This window comes from Thamnophis elegans, chromosome 4, assembly GCF_009769535.1.
Source record: "Thamnophis elegans isolate rThaEle1 chromosome 4, rThaEle1.pri, whole genome shotgun sequence".
NCBI lineage: Eukaryota > Metazoa > Chordata > Lepidosauria > Squamata > Colubridae > Thamnophis > Thamnophis elegans.
Window position 1 is genome coordinate 117,755,864 of NC_045544.1, and position 27,164 is coordinate 117,783,027.

The window sequence follows — 27,164 nt, forward strand, 5'->3', positions numbered from 1 at the left end:
ACTATGCGGTCTTGAATTGCGCTCACTCAGCTCTGCATTCTTTTGCCAGTGGAGAACCCAATGCATTGTGACTTTGTCAAGCTGCGCACCATGCTGGTAAGGACCCATATGCAGGACCTGAAGGATGTGACTCGGGAGACCCACTATGAAAACTACCGGGCTCAGTGCATTCAGAGCATGACTCGCATGGTGGTGAAGGAGCGGAATCGCAAGTAAGTTAGGGGGCGCTGGGAAGGAGGAGGAGGTGGAACTGGGGAGGAGGGGAGCTGGGCAGATGGCACAGCTGAGAAGGATGAAGGAGATGTGAAAGGTGGGGACCCCCACATTCAGTAACCTTGTTGTAACCTCCTCTCCAACAGGTATGAGGAGGAAAGGCAGGCAAAGCGGCCTTAAAAATTCTCAGGTGGAATCAGAGACTGATGGAGGCAGTTCATCAAGGAAAATTAATGCTGGCTTAAATTCACAGATTTTTTTTAAAATGATGATTTAGGCAGGTATTTATTATAACAACAGATGGATAAGCACTTTGTTGCAAACAGAATAAATTATGTACATTGAAATCCATTTTCCTGGTTTGTGCAATTTTGTGTTAATAGAGATATCTGTAGATAGGCAATTCAATATATATATATATATATATATATATATATATATATATATATATATATATATATATATATATATATATTAGTGTCACAACCCCTGGTAAGCCCCAATTATGGGAGGAAGCTAACTGCTTCCAACATCTGTCAATCGGCTCGTCACAAGAGTCCATCACGACAGAAACCCAATATTTTTACTGTTGCCTTTTATATTTGTGTTTTTATTTGTGCTGATAAATAAATAAAGGGAGACTAGTATAGATCTATTAGCTGATGAGAGCTAAATAGCTTGAAATAGATCTATACTAGTCTCCCTTTATTTATTTATCAGCACAAATAAAAACATATATATATATATATAACATTTTTGCTGATAAAGAAATGAAGGGAGACTAGTATAGATCTGTTTCAAGTTATTTTGCTCTCATCAGCTAGCCATACCCTTGCTAGGATTCGAACTTGGGCTGCTTACATATTAGGCAGTTGTATTAACCTCTAAGCCACAAGTTCTCCTCCCTTTATCAGCTGAGCCAGGGGAGTGGGATGTCCAAGTTGGCATCAGGAAGAAAACTCACCAAAGTGAATACAGAGAAAAACAGCTTTTTTTGGACCTTGAGGTTTTCAGTGAATTGTCCTATTAGGAGAAACATACTTGAGTCTGGTTGCTTAACTTTTCCCATTTCTCCCCAAATCTGATAACTTTCAGAAATGTTCTCATTTTTCCCAGTTGACACAGCCATGGGATATGCTGGTTATAAAAAAGGGGAGGTGTTCTACAGTATGGCTAGGAAAATCAAAATCATGAGACAAAATAGAATACCCTGTAGCCCCTTGACTTCCTTCAGCTCACCATCTTGCTGACTTATCAAGGATGGTCTTGAACAAAACTTTCCTGAGATTCTGTTTCTCTTAACTCATCTTTTCTGTTGTTCGGTTTCCCCCAGATCTTGCTTGTTTTCTCATACTTCCTTGAAATCTGTCCTGCTAACTCATTGATGCTGTTCTTTCACAGAGCTTACCTTTAAAGTCTTACTGCATCTCTTACTCCTTTTGCCACTATTCCTCTCTGGCCAGCTGTAGCCAACTAGAAAAGATGTTTCATTTGATTCATAAAATCCATGTTTTAGCCTGAGAAACCAGAATGTTTCTCAATGTGCCAGGTGCACAGTTAAGAAATAAGCGTGGGGCATTGTTTTAGCTTACAAAATAATTGAGTAATAATAATCCCTGGATATTCCGCTGTAGCCATTGGAGGAGAGGTAGATTAGTCCAGTGTTTTCAATCTTAGTAATTATAAGATGGAACTCTGGTTTAGTCTATATTGGCAAAGCATCAGAAGAAAATCTGATGGTCTCTTTTCTGACTAATACATATTATTAAAACCTATAAGCTTTTGTGACTTGTATCTGATTTCACCAGATGCATTGAGTGGCTTGAAAGATGGAGGATTTAAATTGGGATTAAAGTCGAGGAAGGAGAATAAAACAGGTTGATTATGCAGATTACACATGAGACAGATTACAGGGACCTTTAAATCCTACATTTTATGCCTTTTAATGAAATGTGCTAATCTGCTTGGGTGGTCCTTGAGTTAGTACTAAGTATCTGGGGGCTTAACCTGTTGACTGCACTAACCTGATGATCCTCTGTAACTCTTCCACTGCTGAGGTTTGCACTCTGCATGCTGGAAGGGACTTAGTGAGAAAGCAAAGGGCAATAAGATTGGGTGGAAAGGAATGCAAGTATAGAAAAAGAAGAAAAAAGAAACCTTAGGATTCCGAGGAGGTAGCACGTTCAAGAAATTTATTATGTGCTGCTGTTGTTTTTGCATTGGTTTGTGTTGGGGTGAAATGCTACCGGTTCGGTAAAAGTAAACAAAAAGTTCCAACAATCATGCGGCACAGCTGATTGTCACACAGCTGATCGTTGGAACTTTTAAAAAAAACTTTTTTAAAGCATTTTTAAACTACCGGTTCAGGAGAATTGGTAGTTAAAAAATGCTAAAAAAAAGTTTTTAAAAAAGTTTCAACGATTGTCAGAATTTTTTTCTTTTACTTCTTTTAGCATTTTTTAACTACTGGTAGTAAAAAAAATGCTTTAAAAAAGTTGTTTAAAAAGTTCCGATGATCAGCTGTGTAACCATCAGCTGTGCTGCACGATTTATATTCGCTAGAAAGTAGGAAATCCTGCTTTCTAGCGAATCGCATGGCACAACTGTTCTCCCCCTCCCCTCCTGCTCTTCTACTAACTTTGCAGGCTCAGAAAAGGCTTCTTAGTGCCTGCGGTGTGCATGCGCGTGAAGCGCTTGTTTGGCGTGCATGCGTGCAAAGCGAACCGGTAGCAAACTTCAGAGCATTTCACCCCTGGTTTGTGTGTGTTGAACTGCAAGGCAGGTTGTTCTCTCCTTGTGGTAAGTATTGGCAGCTTTTAGACTTCTCAAACTATTTGGGGACAGCCCTGTATATTATACATCCATGTCTGTTAGACATGAATTATTTTCTCAGCAGCTCTGACTGAAAGTTTCTGTTTTTTGAACAAAGCAAATTAGACAGTATGTAATTGTGGGAGAAATGGTGCATAGTAGAGCAGTGTTTCTCAACCCCAGCAACTTCAGGATTAATGGACCAACTCCCAGAATTCTCTGGGAGCCTTGGCTGAGGAATTCTGGGAGTTGAACTACACACATCTTAAAATTGCTGAGATTGAAAAACACTGGTATAGAGAACTTGGAAGAAACTGTCCTCCTTTTTATTGGATCCTGATTCTTATTCAGGATTTTCCCCATATTTACCGTGATTTTTGTCCTCCATAAATGGAAAGTAGTCTATACTTGTATTGTATTTTTGAGGAAGTCATTATGTGCCACCAAATTGTTTTCGACTCCTCGTGACCATATAAGCATTCAGCACTTGCAAGTCTTTTTTGCACATTTCAACCCACCCAACAATAACCCTGAGACACATACTTTCGCATCCCTTTTTTCTCTCTCTACCTGGGAAAGAGGATTATTTTCTTGGCAACCCCTATTGGAGAAGAGGACTGAGAATCAGTGGTTTCAGAGGCTTTGCTTCCATCTCTCTGGCTTTTCAACTGTGGTTCCACCACTGGCAGATTTTGGTCCAGGGTGCCTGAATTAGGACACGGAACAATCCACTAAGCGAAGGGAAAATCTGGAAGTGTGTGGGGGGGGAGGGGGTGTTAGAGGGAAACTTCTTCCCTGCCCTGCCTTCACTTGGTTAATTTAAGCTGCAGATTTCCATTCCCCTGTTCTGCTTGTCATCCTGTTTAGAGGGAAAGAAGAGATCCCTATATTAATTGGGAAAGCAATAGCAATAGCACTTAGACATATACCGCTTCATAGTGCTTTTACAACCCTCTCTAAGCGGTTTACAGAGTCAACATATTGCCCCCCAAAATCTGGGTCCTCATTTTACACACCTCGGAAGGATAGAATGCTGAGTCAACCTTGAGACGGTGAGATTTGAACTGCCGAACTGCAGCTAGCAGTCAGCTGAAGTACCTGCAGTACTGCACTCTAACCACTGCGCTGCCTCGGCTCTATACTTCAGATTTGAATCCACAGTCTCAGTTCAGTATAATCATTAGGTTGTTTTTTTCAATTTGCAGTCTGTAATCTACTTTCCATAATGATCTCCTGATCTGTGAAATGATAACAGAGAAGACGAGTTAGTCATGACTTACCAAACCAAGTCCTTCAAAAAAAGTCTCAGGCTCCAGGTAGTTGCCTAGTCTTTTTTGGTCCCAGGCCCATCGGAAGGTTAGTTCACAAAGTTGAACTTCAGGATGACGTCACTCCATTCCAGATGAAGTCCAGCTTTGTCTCCTTTGGTAGCAGTTCTCCATGATCTTTGACAGAGAGCAGGTTTTTCCTCCATCCCTTTCTAGCAGAGATTCCAGAACAGAATCCGAGTCTTTCTGTAGACGATGTATGTGTTCTGCATTGGGTTATGATTCAAGGGTGGGAATACATAGACCTCAAATGGTGTTAACACCAATGCCACACAGTGCATGTATTAGGAACTATCACCACTTAAAGGCTACCATGACAGTACACATGTTGTGCTCAATCAAAGCTGTTGTACATGGGGTGGGGTAAAGTGGGATGGGAGATTAGTCATAAAACATGAAGAAGTAACATTGTCCCTCCAAAGTCAAAGCAGAGAGTTTCTTTATCTCTACCTTGTCTGGATTAGTGTACTTCTGGTGAACATATATGAGCATCCAAAGTTGCTGTTAAAAAGAGAAATCCCTTGAAGAGGCAACATTGAAATTGAAGCCCATCACTTCCATTTCTGAAGCTGATCCCTTCTTCTTAAGCAAAATCCCTATTGCAATTTCAGGAATTCCTTCAAAGTTAATTGAAACAGATCATTTGTTCTTCAAGTTAAATGCTCTGGGTCTTAGAGTGCACATGACACTAAGGTATGTTTATTTTAATCATGATTTATTGAACAAGTCATTGTAGCTTGGTTTGGGCAATAAATTAAACGCATTGTGCATTTTGCTAGCTTTGTACTGCTCTTCTAGTTGATAGTCCCATAGCGTATAGCTTAGTACCATGTTAATGAACTTATGTGCCACGCAGAGCCATTTCTTAGGGCAGCTGATTTCGGCCTTCATTTTCGGCCATTTTTTGCCCTCCGGAGGCTTACCTGTAGGGCTGTTTCTCGCCCTCCGGAGGCTTCGGGAGGTTTCCTTGAAGCCTCTGGAGGGTGAAAAATGGTCCTACAGGCAACCCGGAAGTCAGAAAATGGGCTGTTTCCGGCCTCCGAAGGGCCTGTGGGGGGAGGGCGTTTTCACCTTCCCCAGGCTCCTAGAAAGCTTCTGGGGAGGGCAAAAAACAGGTCCACCATGCTATCACGTGCCAAAAACGGTGTGTGTGTGTGCGCGTGCAGCCCCCCCCCGACTTTGGTATGCAGTGGCAAAAAAAGTAGCCATCACTGGCTTAGTATGTTGGTCACATTACAAAAAAGATGTTGAGACTTTGGGAAAAGTGCAAAGAAGAGCAAATAAGATGATTAAAGACCTGGAGACAAAAACATAAACAGTTGCAGGAATTGGGTCGGAGGTGGTATTCTGCCAGTTCGCACTGGTTCGGGCAAACCGGTAGTGGCAGAAGTGTGAGGTTCCGCCCACCCACCCTGATGTCATCATGCATGCTCTGCACATGCGCAGAAGGTTCTGCGCATACCCAGGTATGCTGCGTATGAGAGAGAGAGTGATCCCGCTACCAAACCGGTAGCAAAGATAAGAGGATTTCATATCTGAGTATGGCAATCTAGAGAAAAGAAGGACTAGGGGTGACATGATAGCAGTATTCCAATGTGTGAGGGGCTGCCACAAAGAAGAAGGGGTCAACTTATTTTCCAAAGCACCAGAAGGCAAGACAAGAAACAATGGAGGGAAACTAAGCACGGAAAGAAGCAACCTGGAATTAAGGCAGAACTTCCTAACAGTGAGGACAATTAACCCGTGGAACAGCTTGCCTTCAGAAGTTGTGGGTGCTTCATCACTGGAGGTTTTTAAGAAAAGACTAGATAGCCACTTGTCTGAAATGGAATAGGGTCTCCTGCTTGAGCCGGGGGTTGGACTAGAAGACCTCCAAGTTCCCTTCCAGCTCTATTCTGCTTGATTGTTAAAACTGATTTGGAAAGGGCCATTAGCCTAAAAGTCCTATCTTCAACCTGTTTTCTAGGTGGATCCCTACAAGAGATCCCAGACTTAAAACTATCCAGCCTCTCTTCTGCTTCATCTCTTGATTTGGTTCCACCATCAAACCACTCTTGCCATTAGGAGGTTTTTGTAGAAATAAATGTGAAACTATTAAGTGCCTTTGCAAGGTGACCTCAAAGAGTTGGGGGAAGCCAGAGTAAAATGATATCATGGAATAAGTAACAGAAGGGGGTTTGCTGGAAACCAAATACAGCAGTTTGATTGGGAAGCGAATGGGATCCCTTGTGGGATTGCATACCCAAACATTTTTTTTGGGCCACTTTTTCTCTGAGAACATTTTAATGTATTTCCTCCTCTTTTTTCTCTTTTCTGGTTTTGTTTTTTGAAAAACAACCACAACAACAGCAAGCTAACTCGAGAAAGTGGGACTGATTTCCCCATCCCAACTACACCCACGGTGCCAGACTTGGAGACAGAGAAACTGATCCGGGAGAAGGATGAGGAGGTGAATAACAGGGTACTGTTTTTGGGGGAGATTGCCGGTGCTTGAAAGTTCAGAAACATACAAGGTCGTCCTCGATTTGCAACAGTTCATTTAAGTGACTGTTCAAAGTTACAACGGCACTGAAAAAAGTGACTTATGACCATTTTTCACACGGTTGCAGCATCCTCCTGGTCACACGATCAAAATTCAGATGCTTGGCAAATGGCTCATATTTTATGATGTGTTCTGGGGTCATGTGATCAGATTTTGCGACCTTCTGACGAGCAGGCAATGGGGAATCCGGATTCACTTGACAACCGGGTCACTAACTTAACAAATGTAATGGTTCACTTAACAATGGTGGCAAGAAAAGTCGCAAAATGCGGCAAACTCACTTAACGAATATCTCACACAGCAATATAAATTTTGGGCTCAATTGTAGTCGTAACTCAAGGATTACCTGTATAGAGAACTGTATTGTACAATATTGGGGTTTTGCTCAATTTAGCTCAGTACAAGCCAGATTCACTCATCAAGATGACCAGTTTCTTTAACAGCAGGTTCACACGTTGTGTCTCTGGAGACTCTCAGTCATCCAGATCATGGTTGTCCCAAAGGCAGCTGAACTTTCTTGGTTTTTCTTTGAAGACATTTCGCTTCTCATCCAAGAAGCTGCTTCAGCTCTGGCTGGTTGGTGGGGAATGGAAGGATTTATATTCCTTGCAGACAACCAGTTATTTGCATTTTTAGAGAGTAGTTAAGGCCACTTGGAGGTTGTCTGTGTCCTCAGGATCTGAGATAGTGGCATTTGCGCATCCCACCTGTTGACACCTTTCTGCTTCCACAGCATACTCAATTCTATCAGCAAAAAGTGGTAGTTCTGAACACTTGATCATAATCAGTGGTGGGATTCACTTACATTTACCACTGGTTCGCCACTGTGAGCATGGCCGCGCACATGTTTGCATTGTGCCCATGCCTTCCATGCATGCGTGCTGCTTTCCATGCATGCGCTTTGCTCACCTGCGTGGGGTGCACATATGCGCACGGCATCGAAAATGAGGCTACATAGGACGTTTTAGAGCCTGGGCGGCGGGTGGGGAGCACCTGCATTTCACTGCTAGTGGTTTGGGTGAACTGGTCCGAACTGGCTGAATGCCACCTCTGATCATCATAATTAGATCAAAAACAAAGCTAGGCTACCTTCTTTAATATGGGTGCTGGGTAATTTTGGAAGTTGAAGTCCACACAACTTAAAGTTGCTGAGGCTTAAGAACACTGCTCTAAGAAGTGGCTGGTATCCCATGAGTCTTTTTACCAGGAGAGAATGAGCAAGGCTTTGTGACATCATTCGTCCTTTTCCCAAGAGTTGAGATTATGACTATCATTATCAATTACATTTATATGCTTCCAACTTTCAGCAGCTCTGGGTGGTTCACCAATTGAGGGCTGGACTAGAAGACTTTCAAAGTCCCTTCCAACTCTGTTATTCTTTTTTCCTGTTAATTATTGAAAACATTTTTAAAAAGAATAAACGGCAGGATGATGACGAACCAGATAGAAACAGCAACAACAAAATTTTGCCTCCCACTTTTTTTTCTAAACGTGGGAAAATGTTTCCTAGGTCCATTAAACTTGGTGACTTAACACATTATAGGTACATTCTGAGTTTGCATAATAGCCCTTAGATTTATATATTGCTTTACAGCCCCGCTCTAAGCAGTTTACAGAGTCAACCTATTGCCCCCAACAATCTAGTTCTCATTTTCCCCACCTCGGAAGGTTGGAAGGCTGAGTCAACTTGGAGCCTGGTGAAATTTGAACTGCCAAATTGCAGGCAGCCAGCTCATAATAATAATATATTATTCTGTAAGGTAATTGAATGATATGGGGGTCATTACAAGCTAAGCCAGGGTGAGGGCTGGGACTAGCACTAGCACTTAGACTTATATACCGCTTCACAGTGCTTTACAGCCCTCTAAGTGGTTTACAGAGCCAGCATATTGCCCCCAACAATTTTGAGGTCCTCATTTTACCCACCTCGGAAGGATGGAAGGCTGAGTCAAACCTTGAGCCTGGTGAGATTTGAACTGCCAAATTGCAAGCAGCCAGCAGTCAGCACAAGTAGCCTACAGTTCTGCACTCTGACCACTGTGCCACCAGGGCTCCTAGACATTGCCATTGTATAATATGAATCTGTAGTAGTGCTTCTCAGCCGTGGCAACTTTACGAGGTGTGGACCTCAACTCCCGGAATTCTGAGAGCAGAATTGGCACCTCTTCCAGTTGCTTGAGAAACATGGTTTTATGGGAAAGAGGACAACAGCCCATTGCTTGACTCTCAGCAGTGAAACCTGTGGACGTGAAATACATTTCTTCTAAGACAGTGTTTCTCAACCTTGGCAACTTGAAGATGTCTGGACTTCAACTCCCAGAATTCCCCAGCCAGCGAATGCTGGCTGGGGAATTCTGGGAGTTGAAGTCCAGACATCTTCAAGTTGCCAAGGTTGAGAAACACTATTCTAAGAGCTACATTTGACCTCTCCTCTTATAAGACATGTTTAAGTATCTCTCTTTTAGACGGCCCTTTACAGATCAGTTTGTTAAATTTGTTTTGTAATGTATGTGTTTTGGTATTTTCAACTTTGTACTTTAGGGCGGGGGAGGTATTTATTTTGGAAGTTGCTTTGGGCCTTCAATTTGCACAGAAAAATGAAGCAGATAAATTCCTGGTTTCTTTTTCTCCTTTCAGTTACGAAGACTGCAGGAAAGGTTGCAGAAAATCCAACAGCAGATGGAAGATTCATAGTAATCATAAATTGCCCTCCCCTCCCCAGTATATTTTTTTTTTGCCCCTGCTGGCTGGCATCCTTCCAAAGCAGAAAATGTTTACATCCCCCTGAATTTCACCCCATCTCCAGTACTTGGTCCTTTTCAAACATAAATTGCTGCAATGATCGCCTTAAAAACCAAAGTTCTACAATTACTTACCCTTCTAAGAAACGAGAAACTCAGAAAGGTTTCAAGATGCTACCGCAACCTTCTAACACGCGGGGACTTTTCCTTTCTCCATCCAGTCTGGCTACTGATCATAATTGTGGTGATTTTTCTGCAGAGTGCAGAGACGAACTATTCTGCAAACCCAGCACTGAAAGGAAACTTAACTCTCATCTGAAAGGCAGACTGTGATAATTTGTACCAGCAACTTTTTACAACTTTCTAACCCGGTTGTAAAAAAGATGCAAGTGTAAAAAAAAAAAAAAAAAAAGCAGACATACACAAAAACACAAGATATTCTCTCCAAGTCCGCCTTGAAATTATTGGCAAAAATATATGTACACAAGAGATGAAATGACAAAATTCCGATCTTTACGATGGTAAAATTGAGAACTTTCAGCCTCGCATCAGATGTTGGGAATGCTTTTAAAAATAATCCTCCTGGAAAATCTGAAGGCCGTTAGCAGACGCCAGCAATTAAATTTCTCATGATTAGTCCCCTTGAAATGAATGGGAGCTGCCGGAATCTTGCACTGAGAAACTTTTGACTGAATTAAATACATGAGCACTCCCTTTGCGAAAACTCTGTTTGGTTCTATTTTATATTTATCTCCTCGTAAGTGAGAGGAGTCAAAAGATGGAGTTAATATAGTTTTTGCAAGCTAATATTATTAATTTTATTTAATTTTTTTCAAGCTATTGTATCAAAGCAAGATAAAAACAAAAAGAAATCTACTGTCCCACGCACAGCCATGCACACCCAGCCGCTGATGGACGTGCAAAATAACCAAGCTTCTTGCAAGGAATATTCAGTTTCATTTGAAATCGTCCCTTCCCACGTGTTTTAAGTGACCGTGTCTCTCTTGTGAATATGTATCAGCTCATACCTTCAATCAAGAACACCTAAATTAGGACTTTTCAGCAAGTGGATCTTGTAATGTGTGGCTTATTCCAAATGGAAATTTTCCTAAAAGTCTGGAGAAAAAAATGCCTGGCACTCTCCAATCTCTGGAGGGTCAGTCCTTAGAATCTGCATGCTGCTGCTCTTGCGGGGATCAGTCTTCTGAATCTGCTAAAAATTTCCGTCTCTGCTGATGATGCATGCTGCCGTTATGCTTTGAAAGAAGATCCCAGAGAACAAAGCTATGCATCGTTCTCAAACCAGCTGATTGGTTGCTCACAGAAAATGTTGGTGAGATGCTTTCAAAAGTAGAGAAACAGCCAATCCATCCACCCTTCTAGGTCTCCCTCGCTTCAAGGCTGTTCAGAAGGACCATCAGAATCCCTGATGGTCAACCATGGCAATAAGGCATTTTCCTCTTTCAAGGAGTGGTGCCAATGGAAAGTGTCCCGAGAGAAACCAAAGTGATCCGATCTCACTGGAGATATGGGTTGCAACCCAGGAAAGCCACCTGCTGGTCCAGTTTTGAGCTGAAGTATGGATGGCCTCTCATTAAACAGGCCTTTTCTCCCTGTAGGCTCCACAATGAAAGAGAAGCAAAGGATTGGCAGAGGATGGAGAGGAACTCACAGTGCAAGCGAGTAGGACTGGGACACCAACCTGTTGGAGCAAAAAGAAGATGATGCTTCTGAATAAAGCTAACTATCTTCCATTTGTAGGCCAGCACAGCATGAGAACTTGCTGGATCAGACCAAAGCTCTCACGTTAGTAGCAATGGTAATTAGTGGTGTCTTTCCTCTAGTCATGGAGGCTCTGTAGGAGTCAATGGTTGATAGATACCTGTTAGTAGGGGATGCAGTGGCTCAGTGACTAAGATGCTGAGCTTGTTGATCAGAAATGTCAGCAGTTCGACAGTTCGAATCCCTAGCACCACATAACGGAGTGAGCTCCCATTATTTGTCTCAGCTTCTGCCAACCTAGCAGTTCGAAAGCACGTAAAAATTGAAGTAGAAAAATAGGGACCACCTTTGGTGAGAAGGTAACTGTGTTCCGTGCGCCTTTGGCATTTAATCATGCCGACCACATGACCATGGAGACATCTTCAGGCTCTTCTGCTTTGAAATGGAGATGAGCACTGCCCCCTAGAATAGGGAACAAGTAGCACATATTTGCAAGGGGAACCTTTACTTTTACTTACCTGTTAGTACCCTTCTGTCTCATTCTCTTTCTAATAAGCTGCCTGTCATAATAGCTGCCACAATGTCAATCAATCCAGATCCAAACAGACTTGTAATATGGCCCAAGAATTGCAGAATATTGGTTATTTTCTCTAGAAGCTTTGGAACCCACTGGGCATCATAGAACCATCTCTATAGCAACTTTTATAATGTCACCTGCAGAAACGTCTGATTAAAGAAAGGCCCCCAAAATTGTAGGTCTTGAAGTAAGAAATCCTTAGATTTTAACCAGTCCTTTCCACCCAGCTCCAAATGCAGTAGGATTGCCAACTGACCAGGGTGGGGGGAAAGCCTAGCCTTAGCCTAGCATAACCTGGCCTGCTTCTGTGCTTTAAAGATATCTTGATATACATAAACATGTTTTTCATTGCATGGAGGAAATATTACTACTCGCTAGTATTGATAGAGCAAACTGCTATTACAGAGGCTGACCCCATACTCTTGGCTTCAATATTTATAGAGGTGCTTCCAGTTAAGGCTTTTCTTGTGCAATTAACCTGGTTTGTGCAATATTATTGGGGGGGGGGATGAGAATGTAATTTTCACTAGTAAACACCCTATATTTCTCTTCCATTTCCTCCCTATAACGTGAAGAAAAACTGGGAATGGGGAAGCTTTTGATTGGTACTGTTAAGCAGTCCTCTATCTGAAACTATAATTATCTTCCTATTGTGATGCTATCATTTGATGTTCTTATTCTTAATTATTGATTACTATATTTTTCGGAGTATAAGACACACTGGAGTATAAGATGCACCAAGATTTTGAAGAGGCAAATTTAAAAAAAAGTTTTTGCACTCTGCAGACCTTCCTTTTTTTGTGAAAATGGGCCCGTTTTTTTTCCCTCCCCAAAAATAGGGCATGGATAGTCTTTAGGAGGCTTGTAGAGTACTCCTGGGGGCTACGGGCAAAACCAAGCAAAAAAAGGCCTGTTTTTTGCAAAAATGGGGCCATTTTTTGTCAAAAAAACAGCATGCATAGCCTTTAGGAGGCTTGTAGAGTGCTCCTGGGGGCTGGGGGGGGGGGCAAAAGCAAGCAAAAAATAGCCAGTTAGTTGCTCATTTCTGCCCTCCCCAGTCCCCAGAAGCACTCTGAAAGCCTCCTAAAGGCTCTGCATGGCCATTTTGGTGAAGGGGCGGGGTTTCAGGAGGCAAAAAATGCTGTATTCAGTATATAAGATGCACCCAGATTTTCGGCATCTTTTTGAGGGAAAAAGGTGGATCTTACACTCCGAAAAATACCGTCCTTTTTATTATTAATTTATCCTCCAGGACACATAGGTGGCATTTGCACTTCTGAAATGTTTACATAAATGAAGGCAAATACCTACTCTAAAGTATCACTTTTTATTACCTTATTTAAACATCATTTTATTATTTCCTATCGAGGCATGGCGAAAGCTGAAGCAGCCGTCCACAAGGATGCCCATTAGCACATTCAGACAAGCGATTCCCCCCTTCGCTTCAGTCCAACTTCCGTGTTGCATACAAGGAGGACTGTTCTTGTGCCATAACTGAAAGTGCAGAAAGTAACCCCAAAGTTATCTTTTCTTTTCAATCATTTTTTTTAATGTCTAACCTTCATGTTGTGAAGATAAGCCGCTGTGGTTAGATGCCAAGCATAAAACATGACGGCTGTTAGATGTAGTGCAGGGATTCTGGAATGCATACAGTGATATGGGGGGGGGAGGTTTTAATGCATTCAGTGTTTGCAACCCTGCCCCTTTTTAAATGTATTGCATCACAACCTGTGTAAAAAAAGGGACAGGGCTTTGAACACACAATTGGGGAGTTTGCTTTTTTAACTTCTCTCCCTCTCGTCCTATGGATGCTCCTGAATGCATAGTATTGTGTATTCTCAACAATGCTTCCAAAATATTGTATTCCTTTATTCTCACTGCCTTAATTGCTGGGCTAGTCCCAGGAGTAACAAAAGATGAGTGTGTGTGTGCGAGAGTTGTAGGATGTTTAGGACCCCCCCCCCAAAAAAACAGCATTTCTGCTTTTATTCATTCATTTTTCAAATCTTGATATTTTCCTATAAAAAAAGAGAAAAATTGTCTGAGGCTGAGAAATATTTATTGAAATGTTGTAATATATATATAGGTTTATACATTCTAGTAGTTTATTTTTTAATCCCACCAATAAAAGTAGCTAATTTCAATGAATCTGTTTGAGACTTGAGGTTTTTTTTTTAAAAAAAAAACAAACATTGAGCCAAAGCAGGGGTCTTTTCCAGGTGTGATGTATGAAAGTCTTAATTTAATGGTGGGGATTGGTTTGATTGCATTGCATCAAAACAGCGATATCTCCAATTTATGCAAGAGACCCACATCCACTACAGAATGTTTGTTGTTGGGTTGGAAAATACTGTTCCTATAGTAGGGAAATGATTACCCTTTGAAAAGTGGAAGTGGCCTTCTACAGTATTTGGAACAGAAGATGCCTTTGGAACAGTCATCAGCCAAGGCAATGAAGTAGCATATCCAGGGTTCCTGTTGCCAGGGAAATTCAGGAGCCATTGCTCAGGTCAGTGTGCAGAAAAAACATTCCAATACAAATCTGCTCATTCCTAGACTTAAGGCAGGGGTGTCACTCAAGGCCCGCGGCTGGATTTGGCTTGTGATGGGGGCAGATCCGACCCGAGGGGCAGTCCTGGAAAATGTAAGGGGCCAGCCCGCGTTGCTTTGGCCCGGTCTACCCAATGAGAAGAGGAAGCATGCCAGCAGTTTGGGGAGTGGTGTCAAGCTGGCCATGCCCACCCAGTTGGCCACACCTGACCGGCCCCCACAAGGTCAACCACAGCCCTGATGCGGCCCTCAATGAAATTGAGTTTGACACCCCTGATTTAAGATAATCCCAAATAATTGGAAAATCGATAGATTCTTTGTACGGAAAAATCCAAGCCAACTCTCAGATTTTGAAAACTGCACCTTACCAGTGGTACCACTACAGATGTTGCCTGTCTGCTCTAGGCTGGACTGGGCTGGGCTGGGTTGGAGGTGGCATCCTGAAAACATGCCCCCTTTGAACATGTCCTGGCATGATACACCGAATGATTGGGAGTAGCTATTCCCACTGATACATGAATACTGTGTGGTAGGGAAAAGGAAGCTGAGGCATCCAAAGATTGCTACTCTATAGCAAAGATTAAGTCTGCAAGAACCATTTATCAGTCTCTTTGAAGAGAAGTAAAACATAGTTGAGAGTCCAAATTATTTTGATGGACTTCTTTCCCAGCTCAAGTACAGGAGGAACACATGTTAATGCAGGTGTGAAGATGTGCCCCTGCTGCAGGGGTGGGTTTCTCGCCCCGTTCCAACCAATTCAGTTGGAACAGGGCCGGCGGCGTCCTTGTGCACGCGCGCAGTGCACGCATGCGTACTAGCGCCTGTGCGATGCTCCAGTTGCTCCTGGAGGATCGCGCAGGTGCTGTATGCGTCCTGCGCATGCATGGAAGCGCAGAACTCGTCAAAACCAGGTAAGAAACGCGGGCAGGCGGGTGGATCGGTGTTCCCGGAAGTTACTTACTTCCGGGTTCGCCGACCAACCGGTTCGCGGGGACTGCCGCGAACCGCCTGAAACCCACCCTTGCCCTGCTGCCTGGTTGAAAGAAGACAGGTGCAGCTTCCAAAGCAATGTTTCTCCCTCCTTAGCAACTTTTAAGATGTGTGGGCTTCAATACCCAGAATTTCCTAGCCAGCAAGGAGCTAAAATCCACACATTTTAGCAAGTAGCCAAGGTTGAGAAAGACTTGTAAGAATAGAGCAAGAACACCAATGGGCCTTCCAAGGGATGTCCAAAAAGAGTTAAGGAAAATATTTCCTGACACTGAATTCCCAATCCTAAACTGACAGTTTATGTTACTCTGTGACAATACACTAATAATCACATGTTGCATTTTGCCTGCTCATATCACTGATCATAAATTAACCAGAACTTTATGAATAGCCTTGAAGAAACCAATAACCTTGTAACTAGCCAGGATGGGAAACTTGGATTTAATTCTGGCTTGGCCTCTAATGTAACCTACTTTCTAAGAATGCTGGGAAGAGGATGTGCACTCTTTAGTTTCCTGAAAAAAACTAAGAACACATTAGGATTTCAATTAATGTATTTTATAGAAATATCCTTGGTATCCTGCAGTATATAACAAAATACAGTAGGGCTCTTAAGATATTGGAAATTCGGATCTGAAGGGAAACAAAAACTGAAAATAGAGGCCCAGATTAAAGTTGAGGCAAAAATCATTTGAAGCAATTCCAATATTTCACCTACATTATTGCCTTGCAAACCAGCTAACAACCTTGTAAGGGAGCTCAGTATTGTTGATTTAAATCAGGACGTGGTTTGATAATTGTTATCTAGAATATCAGGAATGAGGCGAGAGTTGACAAGCTTGGAAAGTCTTTCACTCTACATCTATGATGTTGGCTTCCTGGACCAAGGCAGCACAGGGGTCATGTCTAAGATATTCCCTTCTTAAGAATGGAGGAATGAAGGAGTGGATCCAGATCAATGAGCATAGCTCTGTGTAGCTGTCCTCCTGAATCCCAGCAAATGGATCAGAAAAACTTTCAAACACCCTCCATAAAAATGTCATCAAGAAAATCATAGGTTGCTAGAACAAGGGAGTGGAAGGACTTTTATTATTTCCATGTAAATTAATTTTACATCACAGTTTTGTGAATTCTGATCGTTGTCATCAGAGAGGGCATCACATTTCATTTTCAAAGTGCGTATAAATGTTTCACAGTCTTTGTCTAATTCATGTTCCTTCCCTTAACACTTCTCCTAAAGACAACTGAGGCAGACTGATAATATGATAAACTCCCCAATTCACCAAGGTTGACTGAGTGGACAAATAATACAAGCTTTTGTCTTCAGTTATGTTACAGAGCAATGACCCTGAGTGCAGGAACAAGAGGAACTACTCAACCCAAATGTGCCAGAGTCATGTGGAAGAGCTGCCTGACTCAGGAAACTGGCTCACATGTTGGCTACAGCACCTGGAGAATGTGAAAGAATTAGGGGAATAGCATAGGAAACACATGGAAGATGGAAACCAGACTCCCTAAAAAGGGGAGCAGGATAGGAAACCAGTGAGTTTTCTGTATGACAAGATCATGACAATCAAACATGGTCTAAAACCAAGATTGCAGGCATGAATTTAGACATCAGAACTTCTAAATGGCTTTTGGCCATCGGGTAAAAAAAGGGACCCTCTTCTCCAAGAGACATATTGAGCCTGGGGGAAATGGGTTCCTTTTTCACCCTCTACTGCAGACCTCCAGCCTCTCGTTTCTTGGTAGTAGACTCACCAGGTCTTCTGCATGAGAAAAGAACCACCAGGTCTTCTGCTGTGTCTCTTACATACACTCATATTTGGAGAGACCACATCAGGCTCGGAGTCTCATGGTCTCCACACTAGTATAAATGCAACAGCCACATTCTGGAGCACAGTTTCAAGTGGCCGTCAAAATTCTTCAAGAAAAACAGTTTCTATAGGTGTACATAAAAGTGCCAATGGAGCAGAGACACGCATAAAACACGCAAGGTCTGTCATCTTTTGCATCAAACATGAAATGCACTTTCACAGAAATATGATATCTAACAGATGTTCATAAAATGATGGTGTATCAGTCTGGAACCTTCAAAGGTATGCGAAATCAAAATTTAAAAACATTTTTTTCTTCAAATCTAGTACACAGAGGTGAGATACACTACTCTTAAATAGGGAGTCTTCATTTAGTCTTGACTTTTTGAAGAATGAACATTGATATTGGGCAGGCTTTGTTGATAAAAATCAGAAATATTTGAAATTTCACCTCAGGTCAGAGTTTTGTGTCATTTCCTCAAATCCTTCAAATCATACAGTGAAAGTTATGCATACTTTCAATTTGTGACAGGGAAGCGAGAAGAGAAGAAATATGGAACTACAAGAACCTGTTTTCCAAATTATTTTAGATTTATAATAACGTGGTTCATATAATAATCTAGGGGCACTCCACCAGTGGTGGGTTTCTATTTTTTTTTACTACTGGTTCGATCGTGCGTGAGCGCGCAACACTTCAGCGCATGCGCAGAAGTGTCTGGGCAAGTGGGCAAAGCATCCCGCCACTGCCATTACTGGTTTACCGGATCCGGGCCGAAGTGGCAGAAACCCACCTCTGCACTCCACCCTACTGTAACAACTGCTTCCAATTCCATATATTTCAGGGCTTAGAAGCTGCATAGTTACACATGCACCATGGGTTGAGGAGAACTGCTTTTACTTCTACTGAATTTGCAGAATTTCAGACCACCATTGTCAAGTTTCCCCATTTCTGAGCAAGAAGATCCAGGAATTACCTTTTTTTAAAAAAAAAGCCAACATGTTTGTATGCAAGTTTGGCACATAGGATTTAACAAAGCTGGATCACAAGTCTAGAGAGGGAATTCATTTTGATTGCAAGGAATGTTTTCTTCTCCATATTTCCCTCCTCCTAAAAAAAATCCCAACTATAACTATAACAGGGCCTTCAATTAAAATGAAAAAGATGCTGGTGTGTTCCCTTGAAAAGAACAGGAGCCCACTGGGAAGAGTTTAAAAAGATCCATGTTGTCTCTCTCAGCAGCTAACCTGACAACCAGAAGCCCAGAAACTGATATTTAGACCTGACTTTTCTTACCAACACTAATAATCAGAGGTAGGTTGTCCCCAGGGATTTCCCAGCTGGCATGGCTAAACTCCTTCAAGTCTTCCTGCCTGACACTCTTGTACTTTGGTTGAACAACCAAGGTTTGTCCTGGGTGCTAGAATGGCAGGGAAAATGGTCTATTCCCACCCACCCCCAGCTACTCACACTGTTAGCATTGAAAACCCAGGAAGTCTTTCGTGGTTCAGGTTCTTACAAATGCACTCTCAGGAACAGAAAAAGCTCCATTTCCCCCTTTTAAAGACTATCAAGCCAATCTCCTGTTGCAATGATTCAGGAATGTGCTTTTTTTCCAAATAGCAACCTGAGTGGCTGCTTCGCGTCCACAAAAAGCTTGCGAGATAAGGAAAAAGCAGGGTCTGTTCTCCTGCCTATAACATACAGGGTTTTAATATGCAGGGGTGATTTTTATTTTTTTTGGCACAAGAGGACATTTAGTCATGTAGCCCCACAACCCGCAAGGGTAAATCAAAAATATGTCTCTTACGTTGTGAGGATCCTTGGATAAGATGAATTTAGCTGGCCTCCCCAGGTAGAATTTAGAAGGCTCCTTTCTGCTATGCTGACCACCCAGATGGAAAATACCTGCTGCCCATTTCCAGATGAGAGTCCAATAATGCTTGCTTATTCTTACTGCTGACCCTGATGCATAGATTAGCTCCTTCTCCAATCTAATACTTTCCAGATGGGTTGGAACTGCAACTCCCAGAGTTCCTTTGTTCGCCTGGCCTCCAGACCACTGGCTAAGAATTCTGGGAGTCGCACAGTTCTGGAGGCCACGTTGCCTGAGGAGTTCTGGGAGTTGTAGTGAAAACAAATCTGCCTGGCGCTAGTCTGAGGAAGGCTGGGAGTGCACATCCCATGGCTCTATCCTGAACCTGGAAAGAGTTGGCTAGATTTCCAAGCTATGCACAAAGATCTCCCTTTAGAAGGCTGACTTAGTTGTTTCCTCCTCTTTCTGTCCTTCTAGAAATCCATACTGCCTTTTCGAGGGCCTGACAGCACATGGGTGTATGCATGTGCACACACACATTAAATCTTGCAACGAAACCTTGACACGCATTTGGATCTCCAGAATAGGCAAGCAGTTTAAACGGGGTGGTAATTTAGAACAGAGAAGGGATAAGAGGAGACGGTTTCAGCTCTAACTTATAGCTTCTCTCTGCGGCAAACTGCCTGCTTAGAAAATAGTTTTTCTCACACACAAAAAAATAGCAGCCTTGGATTTTATGTATTTCTGCCAAACATGGTTGGAAGAGAAGGAAGGAAGAAGCTAAGGTGTGCACACAGTGAAACATACACACAGCACACATGGGGCATTGACAGAGCTACATTCACATAACAGATTTCGCCTGGTTACCGGATTGAGCTGTGTGTGTGTGTATTTGCACAATATATCAACTTCAAATGAATCAAAGAGGCTGGGTTTGCATAACATGCTAAGCTAGATTAAAAAAAAAGAAAAGCCTAACCAAAGTTAAGAGAAGCAATAAGCTCAGTATGTTGTGCAACTGCAATCTTCAGCTGACTGGGCAAAACATGTTGTGTGAATGTAGTCAGACACTGGATCCAGGGAGCACAGAAACCAAACATCTGCATAGATCCCTCGGCCTTGCAACGTCCACGGAAAGGCTAAGCACATGCTAAGCACACGCATAGACCCCCGTGGCCTGTTTGCAGAACGACAAAGTGGGACTCAAGAATCCAAGTATGCAAGTTCACATATAAACCCAAGGCACCACTTTATAGGACAAAAGTTTTGAAGAGGATCCATAGGGGTATATTTGAGGGTGTGGGGGGGTAGGGTAGCAGCCCCCACCTTAATGCCAGCTTGTGAGCAGCTGCCAGCTGATGACAGAAGCTTATGTGCTCAGCAGGGCGTGCAAAGCTTTTCGCAACCACATAGCGTACAAGGAGAGTGTCAAGGATCCCTCGCTTCTCTCGCCCTTTGCGGGATGCGCAAGGAGAAGGCTGTATTCACAAGGAGTATTTACAAGAACCCGGGCTGCCACAGACCATCTCTGTGCAAGCCAGGCACAGAACCCATCCCCCGCAAGGAGGGAAGCAGGGAGAACCAGCTCCCAGTGGTTTCCCCCCCCCCAAAAAAAAACAGCTCTAGCTGGTGAGCTGTGCGCAGCTGGTGGCAGGACTCAGCAAGAGAAGCTTTTCTTCAGCCCAGCTCATACAGAGACATGCAGGCTTTGGGGCTGCTTGCCTGCCCCTGCTGTACTCATTCAGACACTTCCGCATGTGCGCACAGTCCACTCTCAGCTCGCCGGTGTGTCTCCCAGAAGGCCCGGTCCAATTGCTCCAGCTGTGGACTCAGGGGAAGTTGCATAGCCAGGTGCATGCGGAGAGCTTCCAGCCACTGCTCCAACCGACTGAAGGAAGGCCTGGAGAGAAAAAGCAGAAGAACGTAAGTGGAGTTTTGCTTGATCAGGATAAAAGCCCCAAACAGCCAGAGCATCCCCCCATCCCCCAACCTTTTGGGCACCAGGGACCAGTTCCATGGAGGCTGTTTTTTCCACGGACTGGGGCAGACATGATTTTACGTGTTGCCGGGATCCCGCATGTGTACGGATGGGGCTTTTCTCGCTTGTGCAACCTGGTTCTTGGTGTTTAGATACCATAGAACCGAGCTACTTACAGGGCTACCTGCTCCCCTCAACCTCTGCCTGCCCCCCTGCATTCCCATATGGAGATGCCGCCTGCTCCAGATCTCTGCTGACTGATGTCTAATGGATGTTGTTACAAATTCTCTACCCAATAACTCATATTAATACAGAACAGATAAATGAAAATCAGTCTGATAAAATCCAGCCTAACTATAATTAGCAGAAAGAATAATGAAAAAAGTCATTAATTTGAAGAAGTCACGTTACAACAGATAGGCATCTGTAGGATAATAAAAATGAATGACGCATGGAGTAGACTAAAGAAATATCTAGCTACATTATGGGCGCTAATGCAGTGTCAGTGACTCAACAATGAATCTAAAGGGGAAAAAAATACTAACAGCAATTCAGTCGGGAAGACATAATCACAGGTTAAATACTGTAAGTTCATATGCGAGTAAAGGCAGGTGAGCGAATACTTTTGGCAATATAGTGTACATATTTTTCTCCACTGAAAGATGACAAGAATCATGATCAGCAGGAGTCAGCAACATCCTGATGGCACATAATCCATTCCTAAAAAATATGAGCATTGGCTACTCTCCATTTAAAGGGGACAAGAATCATGGTAAACATAGGGGAAATGCTGTATAGGGATCAGGATCTAATAAGAAGGAGAAAGCTCTCCAAGTTCTCTATACTGGTCCTTTCACAACCTCAGCAACTTTAAGATGTGGGACTTCCACTTGCTGGCTGGGGAATTCTGGCAGTTGAAGTCCGCACATTTTCATGTTGCTAAGATTGAAAGCATTGATCCATCATTATGTAGACCAATAGACAATAAAGGTTGGAAACCACCTTGTCTCTCATCTAGTGAGACTGAAAGTTAATTGCAAAAGAAAAATACAAAACTGGATGTGGGAGCAGCAAAAGAGCAGCTGACCTTCTCACAGTCTGAATTTTACTGGAAGGTTGGAAAAGCCTTAACCTAATGTTTCTCAACCTTGGCAACTTGAAGATATATGGACTTTAGCTCCCAGAATTCCCCAGGCAGCATGCTGGGAATTCTGGAAATTGAAGTCCACACATTTTCAAAGCTTCCAAGGTTGGGAAGCACCGGCTTAATTTGTCCTTCCAGGCTGGACCATCTGCCCTGAGGAAGACTCATCCCTGTCTCCAAGCCACATATCCTATCATCCCCATATCTAGGGGCTCCCCTGACACAACTGTTTCCACTTGCTCACCGTTTCTCATGATCCAAATCACAGCAACACACAGCGATAGGAAAGAAGCTGGGAGGACAATTGGGAGGACAGTAGCGGTCCAGGAAGCCTCGCACATTGAGGCCAAAATCCAAGGTTCGAGGCAGGTAATCAGGGTCAGCGCTGACTCTTCCAATGATCTGTGCAAAATAAAAAAAGGAGTTGTTAGAAGTTCCTCTGGAGTGATCTAGGCTTGGTTAACAATCTAGAACAGGAATGGTTAACCTTTTCGGCATCGAGTGCCAAAACTGGAGCATGCGTGCGTGCCGGAGGTCCTGAACCCGGAAGAGAGCAGCTGGCCATGTGCACTGGCCAGCTGCTCTCTTCCAAGTTCTAGTGCTCCGGCACGCTGGCCCTCTGCTCTTCACACATGTGCGTGCCGGAAGATGGAATAGAGCAGCTAACCACAGCATGAGTACTGGACCAGCTGTCCAGCATGCATGTGCGTGACGGAACCTGGAAGAACAGCTGGCGATGGTGTGCATGCCCACAGAGAGGACTCTGTGTTCCACATCTGGCACGCGTGCCATAGGTTTGCCATCCTGGATTTAGAACAAGTGATGATCCTTTGGAGATAAACTGGGCCATTTAGAAGAGCTAAGTAAAATATTGGTTGGCCCATGCCAGATGCCTCCAGGGCTTTTCGGGAGTCCATGTATAGCATTTGTATGTTTCCTTTCAATATCTCTGACAGAAATATGCAGAAATATGCCTGAGTAATCCTTACAATAATGCTAACTTTATGAGGTTAGTATTCTCACATTACATATAGGAAACTAAGGGGTGGGTGGGTATAAGGGGTGGTCCTCAGCTTACAACAGTTCACTTAGTGACCGTTCAAAATTACAATGACACTTAGAAAAGTGACCTATGACCATTTTTCACACGTATGACAGATGCAGCATCCCCAGGGCCATGTGATCAAAATTCAGAAGCTTGGCAACTGACTCATATTTATGACAGCTGCAGTGTTGTGCGATCACCTTTTGTGACTTCCTTTGAAGCCAAGTCAATGGGGAATCCAGATTCACTTAACAATTGTCTTATTAACTTAACACCTGCAGTAATTCCACTTAACAACTGTGGCAAGAAAAGTCGTAAAAGGGAGCAAATACACTTAACAAATGTTTCCCCTAGCAACAGAAATGTTGGGCTCTATTATGGTCGCAAGTTGAGGACTACCTGTACTTCTCTGCAGAAACTATATAGAGGAAAATTGCACTTGGGTGTATTAGGAGTCTGGTAATTTCCATGTCATTTCCTTTTCCAACTAACAAACTATATTGAAAGGCATAAACCTTCATAAATTGCAGCTCACATCACCTATCAAATATTAGTGTCTTTTATGATGTGAGTGGTTATTACACAATGTCACCCCAACTCACACTGTACAACTGAACTGCCAGCATACTTTCAACTTACCCCTATTTGCTTAGCAACCATTCAAAGTTACATTGGCACTGTGAAAAATGTGGTTTATACATGGTTCTTGCAAATTCAACCATTGCAGTCCCATGATCAAAATTTAGGTTTTGGGAAGCAACTGCTTTCACCACAGTTAATTGTGATGGTGAAACTATGGCACACGTGCCAGAAGTGGCATGCAGAATATCTCTCCGGGCACATGAGCCATCACCCATTGCTCTTCTGGGTTCCGATGCACCAGCCAGCTGGTCTTCACATATACAACAGTGCCGGAAATTGGAAAAGCAGCCACCCAGTGCGCATGCTCGTGCTGGGTGGCTGCTCTTCTGGTTTCCGGAGTGTGCATGCGCACTGGCAACCTGGTCTTCCGGTTTGTGGCATGCATGTGCGCACAAAGATCAGCTGGTCAGTGCACATGCCGGAAACTGGGGCATCATCTTCCCGGTACGCACATGGGCTCTAGCCAGCTGGTCTTTGCATGCACATGCATGCCAGAAACCAGAAGACCAGGTGGACAGTGGCATGCACGCACCAGCTGCTGTTCCGGTTTCCAGCACGTGTGCATGTTCTCCCATTTTTTTTTTTAGCAGTAGACTTATATACCGCTTCATAGGGCTTTCAGCCCTCTCTAAGCGGTTTACAGAGAGTCAGCATATTGCCCCCAACAATCTGGGTCCTCATTTTACCCACCTCGGAAGGATGGAAGGCTGAGTCAACCCTGAGCCGGTGAGATTTGAACCGCTGAACTGCTGATCTAGCAGTAGCCTGCAGTGCTGCATTTAACCACTGCGCCACCTTGGCTCAGCACTCAGTGCCGAAAACACTTGCCAACTTTGCATTAACCCTTAATTAAAGCAGGTAAAACATCCAGATGACCCTTAGGTGGCAATTCTAAAATGTCCTTAAATGTTCTGCATCTCTCTGCTGCCATCTTGTGATTGTCTAAATTAGTGTTTCTCCAACTTAGCCACTTTAAAAATGTGTGGATTTCAACTCTCAGGGGAATTCTGGGAATTGAAGTACACACATCTCGGAGTATCTAAGGATGAGAGACACTGGCCTGGATTCTTACAACTCAGATGTGGTACCCCTGAGTCATATACCACACCTGGTCTTGATCATAACCGAGACTCTCCTATTTTTTTTTCCTATTGAGAACCACATCACTTTTGGTGTAATTTACCAGAGACGCATGCAGATCAAAACTTTGATTGTATAAATAATAACAGCAGCTAGAATTATATTTGCACAAAATTGGAAAGCAGCAGACAAAATCCCATCGGAAGGAGAGGTAATAAAGAAGATATTAGATTGTGCAGAAATGAACAGGTTGACATTGAGAATAAAGGACAAAGAGGAATAGGTGTACTACAGGACATGGGGACGATTTTATGATTGGGTTGAAAAAAGATACAAATAGAAAGAGAAAGGAACAAAGCATAAAACAAATAATTCAGATGACACATTATTAAATCAGGGGGAGGGGAAATAAGAAAGTAACAAAATGTAAACATACAGGTGGAAAAATGATATGAATTGACAAATGTTAAATAGCAATTATAAGAATGTATATTTACGAATGAATTTGAAAGGAAAAATAAAAATCTTTTTTACACAAAAAACCTCAAAACTGGAGAAACAAAACCATCCCTGTCCCTTCTTTTTTGCCATTCCATTTTTTTTGCTCTTGCTTCTCAAAATGAGGTTAAGTTCAACAACTCTTCCTTTAAAGCATGAAAGAACAAGGTTAGGAAATGCTGGCTTCAGGCATCTGCCAGAACCCCTCTCTGGAAATATTTCTTTAGAACATTTCTCTAGCAACCCTTCCTTCTTCCTCCTTGAATGCTTTATGTTCCTGGGACTTGCCTCACAAAGGATGATGCCAAAAGAGAAGACGTCTACTTTCTCATCATAACTTCTCCCTGCAAAAAGATGACAAAAGACAAAAAAACATATTTAGCTATCAGGCCCAGACAATCTAACCGGGGTAGATTATTGTTTGGAGTTGGTAATAATAATAATAACAACAATAATAATAATTTATTAGTCAGTGCACATCTTATGTACAATGAGATTAGTTGAGCTCCCTCAGTGCACTCCCCACAACACAATAAAACTCACAGTGAAGACAGAAAATCCCTAACCCAATAAATCACATTAACAAACACCCAGTCCTATTGTACCAGTGTGAACATGTTACACGTTGCGCCGGCCTACAAGTCCATCGTACTACGTAGTTATGATGTTATTTTGAATTCAGGAGTCAACGGCACATGGATAAAAACTATTCTTCAGCCTGTTTATGCAGCTGGCTCTGCTTCTATATCTCTTTCCCGATGGTAGGAGCAGTGGTGGGATTAAAATACCGTATTTTTCGGAGTATAAGATGCACTTTTTCCCTCCAAAAAGAGGGGGGAAATCTAGGTGTGTCTTATACACTGAATACAGCATTTTGGGCCTCCTGAAACTCCACCCCCTTCCCAAAAATGGACGTGCAGTGGGTTTGGGAGGCCTGCAAAGTTTTCCTGGGGGCTGGGGAGGGCAAAAATGAGCAAAAAACAGACTGGGTTTTTTTTGCTCATTTTTGCTCCCCCCCAGCCCCCAGGAGCACTCTACAAGCCTCCCAAAGCCTACGCATGCCCTGTTTCTGGCAAAAAATGGGCACATTTTTGCAAAAAACAGGCCATTTTTTGCCCATTTTTGCCCCTCTTCAGCCCCCAGGAGCACTCTACAAGCCTCCTAAAGGCTATGCATGCCCCTTTTTGGCGAAAAATGGGCCCATTTTCACAAAAAACGGACTGTTTTTTGCTTGCCCCCCCCTGCACCCCCAGGAGCACTTTGCAGGGTTCTCAAACTCTCTGCATGCCCAGTTTTTCACAAAAAATGAGGCATGCAAAGGGTTTGGGAGGTCTGCAAAGTGCAAAAACTTTTTTTAAATTTACCTCTTCAAAATCTTGGTGCGTCTTATACTCTGGTGTGTGTTGTACCCCTGAAAAATATGGTAATTTAGCAACCAGTTCTCTGCCCTAACGATTTCTTCCAACAACCAAACTTCTCAGAAAGTTAACCATCAGTTCTCCTGAAGTGGTACGAACTGGCTGAATCCCACCACTGAGTAGGAGGGTAAAGAAGTGCCGACTAGGGTGTGAGTTGTCCCTGAGGATTTTCCTCACTCTTCTAGTGAGTTCATCTAGAATTTGTAAAGCAGCTCATGGGCGCTCCCACAAAATGGCTTCCTTAAGGATCCATG

At 43.0% G+C, this 27,164-nt stretch overlaps 2 protein-coding genes across 3 annotated transcripts in view; one reads left to right on the forward strand and one right to left on the reverse strand.

The window, feature by feature from the left end:
• Positions 1–10,986, forward strand: part of SEPTIN4 (septin 4) — a 56,687-nt gene extending 45,701 nt beyond the window's left edge. The window contains exons 10-12 of one of the 2 annotated variants that reach the window (XM_032216896.1): positions 50–212; positions 6,702–6,801; positions 9,532–10,986. In XM_032216896.1, coding sequence (XP_032072787.1) covers positions 50–212; positions 6,702–6,801; positions 9,532–9,588 — 320 coding nt within the window. In that variant the 3' untranslated portion in view covers positions 9,589–10,986. Of the gene's footprint in view, positions 1–49; positions 213–359; positions 565–6,701; positions 6,802–9,531 lie in introns of those variants that run through there. The other variant, XM_032216897.1, reaches the window with a different exon arrangement.
• Positions 10,987–16,541: 5,555 nt separating this feature from the next.
• LIMK1 (LIM domain kinase 1) overlaps positions 16,542–27,164 on the reverse strand; it is a 47,501-nt gene continuing 36,878 nt past the window's right edge. Inside the window, exons 13-15 of the mRNA XM_032217101.1 lie at positions 25,781–25,836; positions 22,472–22,629; positions 16,542–21,005 (exon numbers count right to left, since the gene is read on the reverse strand). Of these exons, the coding sequence (XP_032072992.1) occupies positions 20,843–21,005; positions 22,472–22,629; positions 25,781–25,836 (377 nt within the window). The 3' untranslated portion in view covers positions 16,542–20,842. The remainder of the gene's footprint in view (positions 21,006–22,471; positions 22,630–25,780; positions 25,837–27,164) is intronic.